We start from the raw sequence: 9,381 nt of genomic DNA, 5'->3' as shown, positions 1-9,381 counted from the left end.
ATATTTGAGTTTGCAACCAGCATTTGAAATTGACACCCGAGAGAGGCTATATACTGGTAATACAACAGTAGCTAACACTCATTCTACAGAGGAACAAACATTGGTGCCCAAGCGAGGCAAAACAACTACTGAACTGGCAGATAAGTATAAAACATTCAGGAGAAGACAACTTGTGTCAGAATTGCAAATACGATATAATTATATAACAGATCATACTCAAATTCGCAGGATTGATTTGACAGTTGATTGATATAGAGAACATTTCTTTACCTGGCAGGAAGAGCCACTTTGCCAGTTCGAAAAATTTATTTATTACATGAGAAAATTAGTCAGGAGTGCTACCTTACACAACACTATATAAAACCACACAAAAACACGAGTGCATTTATAAGTTACATTTTATTGAACTTTAAACATTTAAAGTTTGAATAATTATTTATATATTTATAAAATATTATTAAATTTTCTCCAGTGACAAAGCTGTAGCTTTGCACTACCCCATGACTAATTTAGAAATACATTATAACAACAAAATATTTATACAATTTAAAATATATCATATTATTTAACCCTTTCAGCCCTAATTATTTTCCAGTTGAGTGCCCCCCAGGCCTAATTAATTTTTCACACTCGTTATTTAATAAAATGAGGTGTGTTAGATTGAGCATAACCTAAGCTGCGTTCAAGATAAATGAAAATAGTTTTTTGTCACTTGTTGGTAACATTCTTAGCTACATTTTGATACTAATATATACATATTAGGTTAATCTATATAGGATGTTATTGATAAGATTCAAATCGATACTTTTTTTGGAAATCGAAAAGTCTAAGTTTGGTTGGTAATACTAGCCAGTTTTTTGGTTGATAACATTTCAGTAACATATTAGGATGACATGAAAATGTGTTATCATCAAGTTGCAAAAAGAAATTTGGAGTTCTAACCAATAGAACTGAAGTTATGAGCCTATACTCAATATTATGGCATAATATAGTATCCGTTCCATAGTTCAATCAATTGGTATATAAGGTCTATATATCATATTTACATTATATAAAGACAACATTTATTGCAGTTATGATAATAAACACGAGATGCAAACAGTATGGAGTATAAAACTAATATAATTTATCGTTTTTATCAACTAAAATTGTGAAAAGATTTGTCAACTAAATTTTTTTTCTTCGAAAAATTTAAAATTTATAACAATTTAGTAATTCTGACGTAGTGCAATTGAAACTTAACTTGTGCTGCTAATAAATGGTCATGTTGTTGTTGTAGATCGCTGTCACTAATAAATTCTTCACCTGAACTAATTATTACGTTAGATTGACTCAAAGATTTAGCTTAGCCTTCGACTTTCGGAAAACGCATTCAATATGGCGACCTCCAGAGTTGAAAAGGTTGAAATCTATCACGGGATTTGCCTAGTAAAATGTTTTTATCCAACCACATTTCTGGTATCAAAACAATCATCAGACTGTTATCTTTCAAAATAAAGTTATAAAAAAACGATGAAAATAAAAAGAGTATCAATAAAGTTAATCAGAAAGTGTCCCGAAATTGTTGGCTTCAGGCCCAAGTGAGAACAACTTCTCCCGAAATAGTTGGCATCAGGGGTGAAAGGGTTAAATATATTATTTCAACTAGGGCACATTACAGTCTTACCAGTGTTTGGAAGATATCTCCTAACTATTGGCCCAATCAAATGAATTAAGCGAATAAACCAAATCAACTGACGAAAACACCTATCCGTTTGTTCCCATCCATTTATCCCAACCAGATACTAGAACAATGAGAATGAAAGAGGATGCAACTGTGGAGCAGGTGAAAGCCAGTGTCCCCTTGAAGAAGAATGTCCAGTCAAATCAATTATATACCAGGCCTCCCTAAAAACAGAGCTTAATGCACAAAAACTGGATGTAAGTATAACAGCTGGTACATTCAAAAATAGATACATGAAATCATATGAGCTCTTTTATCAATGAGAATCAAAGGACTGTTACATCGTTAGGATATCATTTATATAGAACCTGAAAGATGCAGGAGAGAAATAGGATGTAATCTGGAAAGTGATTAGAAAGGCAAGACCATACTCCACAACTAGCAAGCAATGCAATCTTTGCCTGACTGAGAAGCATATCATCATTTGCAACAACAATCTTGGCACCCTTAACACCAGAAATGAGCAGATCAGTGTTTGCAGACACAGAAGAAAACCTTTATTGCACAATAACACATAATTTGTTTAAACATTGGGCTTTAATCTTGGTAGCTGATATGTACAACTGCATTCACTTAGTATGGTTTTAGCACTTGACAAGCGTAGTTTGCTCAGATTTGAAGCTGTGCTTTTGATTTTACTCTAAACCATACGAAACAATATTGTAGTGCAATAAATTAGTCACTCTATAACTTGTTTTATGCAATTTTTGGCATGTAGCCTTGTCACCACTCACATGGAACAAATTCACCAGGATAAAAAACAGTTGTCTATCATCTGTTGCAAGAGTGGAATTTCTAGGAATGTAATTGCGCTTGAGCTGGGATGTGGTTTTCCCCAGAACAAACCGCAAAAAAAAATCACCTACATATAGCCTTTGTGGTGGAGTAGATGATGGTCATAGAATGATAGCCTGTGACGATGACAACTGTGATATTGTGTGGTATCATATGGCACGCATTGAAATGAAAAGGGACCCTGGGAAAGGGAAGAAATAGTTTTATACAAAATGTACTAAGAATCCAAAATTTGATTAGAAAGGGTTAATGAAAATTTATATGAAGTCTATGACAAGTTAAATGTTTGAGACACTTTCTTCATAATTTGCATGATTACACTGTATAAAATAGTGAATAGAGTAGAAAACACTTCACCCTCTATCCAGGCCTGCCAACCCAAGAGTGGGGCAATGCTTGAGATTTGCTTTTGAGGCAATTGATGTATCAATGATAGGATACATAAAATTGTGGAAATTGGGGCAAAAATCATTTTCATTTTTTCTTTGGGGTGATTGTGTGAGTCTCACGCCCAATACATGAGAGTTGGCAGGTATGCCTCTATCCTTCTCTTCCTAAGCACAATATAACACACGTAGTAACGTGAGGTCAATTAACAACACTAAAGAAAAAGTAGTAGTCAGACAAGTAGCGACAACGCCAAACTTTCACACGCAAAAATGTATAAAGCATCATAATTTCACACAGGAGTAAAACTTAACGAACAAATAAAGTTTCTTATTGCAGCCAAATATCAGATATGTTTCCGCACCAAAATTGGCTTACAAACTTTTTAACAGACTATTGTATGAGCTCTATTTATATTAGTATATTTTGCTATTTTTTAATATTCAATGGTTAGATAAGTCAATTGTGAATAGCTGAAATAGGTATTTATTAAAAATAATGAAGTTTGCTTGACGTAAATGCTATTCTGCTAAAGTCTTATTCTCCATTATTGGTGAGGTGTATAAAGTCTGTTATTCTCCATTATTGGTTAGTCGTATGAAGTCTGTTATTCTCCATTATTGGTTAGTCGTATGAAGTCTGTTATTCTCCATTATTGGTTCGCTGTATAAAGTCTGTTATTCTCCATTATTGGTTAGCTGTATAACCCTGGAAAGCCCTTTGTAACATATATGTAACATGAACTTTGTACCTTTAAATCAGGACTTAGCAATGCTTTCCATCAGCTAATGCTTGTTTTCATAAAGTGCCATGTGCTAGTTAACCAACAAACTTACTGCAATCTGATTGGACAATAACTTCCAATGATCCTATTGCAGAAACCAACATGGCTTCCAGCATGGCTTTTGAACAATAGTACAGCTTCTTCTTTATTCCCAAAACTGTACACAAGGTGAGTACCAGTTTGAAAATAATTAATTATTTTGTATACAGTTGATGTAGATACACCTAAAAAATTCAATTTGTGAAAATAATAACTTTGCTGAGCATGTTGTAATGATACTCCAATACCATGTTACACCAGTGTAACAATGGGCTTTAGTGGCTAAAATTTTGACTAGAGTTGCCAAATGCTATTTTTCAGCTATGGCCAACTCAAAGCATCTTTTTGATCATCACAAAGTTCTTGACATTTTGGAAAGTATTGATTGTAATGAAAGTGAAGATGGTGAAGGTGATGACAGTGAAATTGATGAAGACTTTAGACCAGATGAACTGAATGAAGAGGTGAGTTTGAAGCTTAGTAGTTCACTAGTATCAATTTTCTTGCAGTTTGTTGTACAATAACTTGTACAAAGCAGTAATAAAATGACAGGCACTATAGCTAGGCTTTGTAATAGTTATCACACTACAATATCTTTACTATTAAAACATTATCATGCTTTTTAGGAAGATTCAGAGTGTGATGATGATGATGTACCATTTGCTAAAATATTGACGAAATTGTCTACCAAGAACATGGAAACGCCAGTTTTTACATGGGTAAACAAAAAGTTCAAACCTCCTGATAGTCAATTTACTGGAACCAAAGTTGCTGCTACTGATAACCAAAAAACCGACACTCCCCTTGGTTACTTTCAAAGGTTTGTGATGGAAAAAATGATTGAAAACATAGTGAATCAAACAAATGTGTACAGCGTCCAGAAGAATGGAGTTTCAATCAATACAACGTCTAAAGAAATTGAGCAAGTCTTGGGCATGTACTTTTACATGGGCCTAGTTCGCATGGATGGAGTTCGGCAATATTGGGCAGCTAACACTCGGTATGATCCGGTAGCTAGTGTAATGAGTCGCAACCGGTTTCAGCAAATTCTTCGAACCTTACACTTTGTGGACAACATGGCTGTGTCTGATTGTACTAAAAAGAAAGACAGGTTGTGGAAGCTGAGGTCTTGGTTACATAAGATGCGTGAAAACTCTCTCAAGCTCACTCCATCCGAGCACTGCAGCATTAATGAAATGATGTGTGCTTACAGGGGAAAAACTACCTCCATGAGGCAATACATCAAAGGCAAGCCTCATCCATGGGGGTTCTAAATTTGGGGCCGAGTAGATCCGGCTGGAATGCTATATGACTTTGATGTTTACCAAGGAGGAAGTGGTACAAGAACCAAACTCGGGCAAGGAGGGAATGTTGTGATGATGCTTACTTCAACACTGGAAACTGGCAGAAATTACAAAATATATGCCGACAATTTATTCACAAGCTTGCCATTGATAGTTGAGCTAAATAAAAAATGTATGTTTTACACCGGGACAGTGAGACAAAACAGAATGGAAAATGTGAGCTAAAATCTGAAAAAGAAATTAGAAAACAAGGCCGCGGAGCTAGTGATGAAAGAGTTGAAAGAACGCACAACATCAGTGCTGTACACTGGTTTGATAATCGTGCTGTCGCTATGCTTTCCACCCTGACTGGCTGTGAGCCAGTTGTCTCTGCTAAACGCTGGGACAAAACTACTAAACAACAAAAAGATGTTACCATGCCATCAGTTATAGGTGACTATAACCGTAATATGGGGGGAATTGATCTGCTTGATTCCTACTTGGCCAAGTACAGGTACAAAATGCGATCTAGGCGGTGATATATGCATATATTTTGGCACTTCATCAATGTCGCTTTGGTAAATGCATAGAATATGTATCATAGAGAGCATTCACTATTGAAACTGCCAAAAGATGATCTTCTTCTTCAGCGTCACTTCCATTCAACACTTGCAAACAGTCTAGTGCACATTGTTGCTCAACTTAAAAGGGGTCGGCCCTCAGAAGCATCTTGTAATTCAACTGTGGTAACTCCAAAACGGCAAACCCGGCCTTCCTATGACACCAGTCATGATAATCATGATCACTGGCCACTAAAAGACAGTAAGAGAGGAAGATGTAAGCTCTGCTCTATCAATCTCACTAATACACAATGCTCCAAGTGTGCAGTGAAGTTGTGCTTCATTGAAGGACGAAATTGCTTTTTTGACTATTACCATTGAGAACTGTTGATGTTTTGCATTTGTAACACTGTCCTAACCAGAATTGTTTTACCCAATGTTACAATATTTCATGCTGAGTCAAGTTTTGTATAAAGATTATTGTCATGTTCAATAAAGGTTAGTAAAACCCATTGTTACATGCTTTTAATGCTGACCAACCAAGACATAATGACCCAATGTTACATAAATGTTACAAAAATTATTTTCATCGAAACAAAATGCGAAAAATAATAAATGAATTACCATCAGTAGGCCTAAAATAGCAACCTACAACCAAAAGAAAAAAATATACTGATGGTTTTTTATATTTGGGCTTTCCAGGTTAAAGTCTGTTATTGTCCATTCTTGGAGACGTGTATGGAGTCTGTAAAATCATACTTTCACTTTTTTTCTAGGTTTCCTTTCTCAATTTATAACATAAGATTCTCAACCTTTAAGAATGTCTCAAGATGCAAATTATTTCATGAAACACGTAATAAATTTATTCTTAATGACTGCTCTCCAAGCATGGCTCACATCTCTAAGTTATGTTATCAAATAGGTATTATTAGGACTTATTGATTTTTTGTTATTGATGCATTGTTCCTTGTCTACCAGGTTCGACTGAAGAGAAAAAGGCTTAAACTCACTGTAAAAGAAGATGGACAGATTCATGTGGCACGAAAACTCCCTATGTACTTTGATACCCGTATGTTGACAACCTCTGCTTTGATAAATAATAGATTTTTCTCGCATTTATCACGCCATTTAAAATACAATTCAAGGTATTTTTCAGAAAAAGATGATGTTATGTCATAGTAAAAATGCTGAAGTTTGAAACATTTGTCAGTAAGATGATTGACGATTTGATCAGCTTAAACCCATCTATATGAGCCATTTTTGTTAAAAAGTGGAACTTGAGTGTGACTTTTTCTCTCTAGAATCTGCCAGTACCAGCAGAGACAGTTCCTGTCAGAGTATGAACACTACCATCAAACAGCACAAAAACCCAATAGCTGTGGAAGAATGGCCAGTGGATGAACATGATCCCAATAAGACACAACTTTCAGAGCAATACCTGGACACAACCAACTATGAGGAACAATGACTGCTTTGCAAAGATGCTATTATCACCCCAGTAATTCAAAAAAGTACCCTCACCATGAAAGGTACTCTGAAAATAACTGCTTGTACGAAATCCACAGCGGCCGGAGGAGGGTGAACTTGTATTACTGGGTCATAACCTGCGATGCAACAATACAGTCAATTATGATATGCTGTTTGTAAGTTTTTGGGACTACTTCCTATTCACCAGTTTTTGCACGCACAATCCCCCCTCCCCCATATCGATCTCAGTAGATTTGGTACAGCTCAGAAAAAGTATTCTTTTTAAAAAACGGGTCCAGTTTAAAACTTAAAGGGAGGACTAGCCCAGTCATAGAGAGGACTAATGGTGCGTTTACACTGGCCGACACCGACTTTAATTAGCTGCCAATACCCCGACTCAGACAGGTACCTCCGACATTTCACGCATGGGTACCGACACCGACTCCCCCTTTACATTGCAACGATCAAACGATTTTTGTCAGTACCAACAGCCAATCAGTGTTTCGCCGTTCTGACCTTCACCCGACCACGCGAAGACGAGTACACATAAATATCAACACGCTTGATGTGGAAAATTTTATGCTAGTACTACACTACTACTGCTCCTACTACTACTGCTAGAAGCAACTACTGAATGCCAAGCAATGAATGAATGATGAGGCAATGAAAATCTGAGCAAAGAACTGTACGTACAGTTCTTTCGTCCGAGTAATTATAATAAATAAAATGAATAATGAAGAAGATTGAATGGTGAATGTATATTTGTGGTAGAAGTAGTGTGGTGGACGCCGGGCCAACACTTTACACTTCTTGTAATTATTTGTTTGTATATCCCACGACCAAACAGAGCGAAGCGATTGGTTGGGAGAATTATGATAAATGCACATGTGCACACAACTCCCGAAAATTATTCATCAACAATGAGACGAACCCTTGAATCAAAATTTCATCAACAAATTTAACCATCGTTTTGTAGAGTCATTAAAATATAATAACGATACAAAACACATACAAACCTATTTAAATATATTACCAAGTTTTTGTAAACCGTCGTTATTATCTTAAAACCTACCCATCTAATCGGATTATACACAAATAGACAGATTTATTTGGACGAAAATCGTTATGAAAACTTGTCAAGCCTCACTTTTATAAAAGTTAAGACCGGAAATTTAAACGCCGAGCGACAAATAATAGAACGATTAAATCGTGCGCATTTCACGAAAAAATAACGTCGCTTTTCACCAGTCTATAGCATTGTCGAAGGTTTCGGTGATTAACGTAGGAGTACTGAAATCGTTTCATTTTTGCCGATTTCAAATTAACTGACATTTCAGACGCATTTGAGTACTTTGGTATTCTAACTGATGTCCAACGCAGTGTAAGTAAAGGATATGACGATGATATTTTTTTCTAACGATTTTTATGAGATTACAATATTTAATTATAAGTTTGGATATTCTTCTTGATACTTCTTGATATTGTTAGCTATGACGGTTTGAAATGTAAACAAAATTGCGCATTGGTTTTCTATTATTACTGTATTACTATATTAATGATAATGGTTATTCTAATAATATCAGCGCATTTTATTTCTAATATTGCATTTCTCCTATTGCAGGGGGAGAGATATAAACATATAATCTTTTTCTTTCATTATTGCTGTTTGTCATGACCAAACACTTTTTTAAATAGATTTTCTAAAAATCTACATAATAAATATCACTTTTTGATATTGTTAGCTATGACGTTTTGAAATGTAAACAAAATTGTGTATTGGTTTTATATTATTACTATATTAATAATCTTGGTTATTCCAATAATATCAGTGCATTCTACTTCTAATATTGGCCAATAATGAATTTCTCCTATTGCAGGGAGAGAGATATAAACATATAATCTTTTCTTTCATTATTGCTGTTTGTTGTATATAATAACACTCACACCCAGTACATTACAGCTCCCATTGCAGTTATCCTATTGCACTGCAGTGTCATTTGACTGCTAATATTGCATTTCTCAACCATCAGTACCCTTTCTTTTTTCCAATATCACTTTGGTCGTGGGCTGTATGACAGTGGAATTTCTAGTATTTTATATGTCTGTAAATATTTTATTATATGGGTTGTCCTTTTTATTCTCTTTTTATTCCCTTTTTATTGTTGGCCTTGTTACTCGTTACGCTATTAATTGTCGTCGTTTATGTTGTCATATCAACGCACTAGCGGGCCTAATTATTGGTCATTTAAACATTGTTAGCCGGTGTTCTCACTCGGTCCCGTTAGCCGGAACGGGCAATTTTATTGTATATAAAGGAGCAACGCTCACTTAGTAGACAGAGCA

General features: G+C 35.3%; 1 protein-coding gene across 1 annotated transcript; it reads left to right on the top strand.

The window, feature by feature from the left end:
* Nucleotides 1-4,051: 4,051 nt before the first annotated feature.
* Nucleotides 4,052-5,002, top strand: LOC137407008 (piggyBac transposable element-derived protein 2-like). Its single transcript, XM_068093611.1, has 2 exons — nt 4,052-4,192; nt 4,355-5,002. Exons 1-2 carry the CDS (start codon nt 4,052-4,054, stop codon nt 5,000-5,002), a joined length of 789 nt encoding a protein of 262 aa, XP_067949712.1.
* Nucleotides 5,003-9,381: the final 4,379 nt, after the last annotated feature.

This window comes from Watersipora subatra, chromosome 10 (assembly GCF_963576615.1).
Source record: "Watersipora subatra chromosome 10, tzWatSuba1.1, whole genome shotgun sequence".
NCBI classification, from domain to species: Eukaryota; Metazoa; Bryozoa; class Gymnolaemata; order Cheilostomatida; family Watersiporidae; genus Watersipora; species Watersipora subatra.
This window is presented reverse-complemented; position numbering and strand designations above follow the sequence as displayed.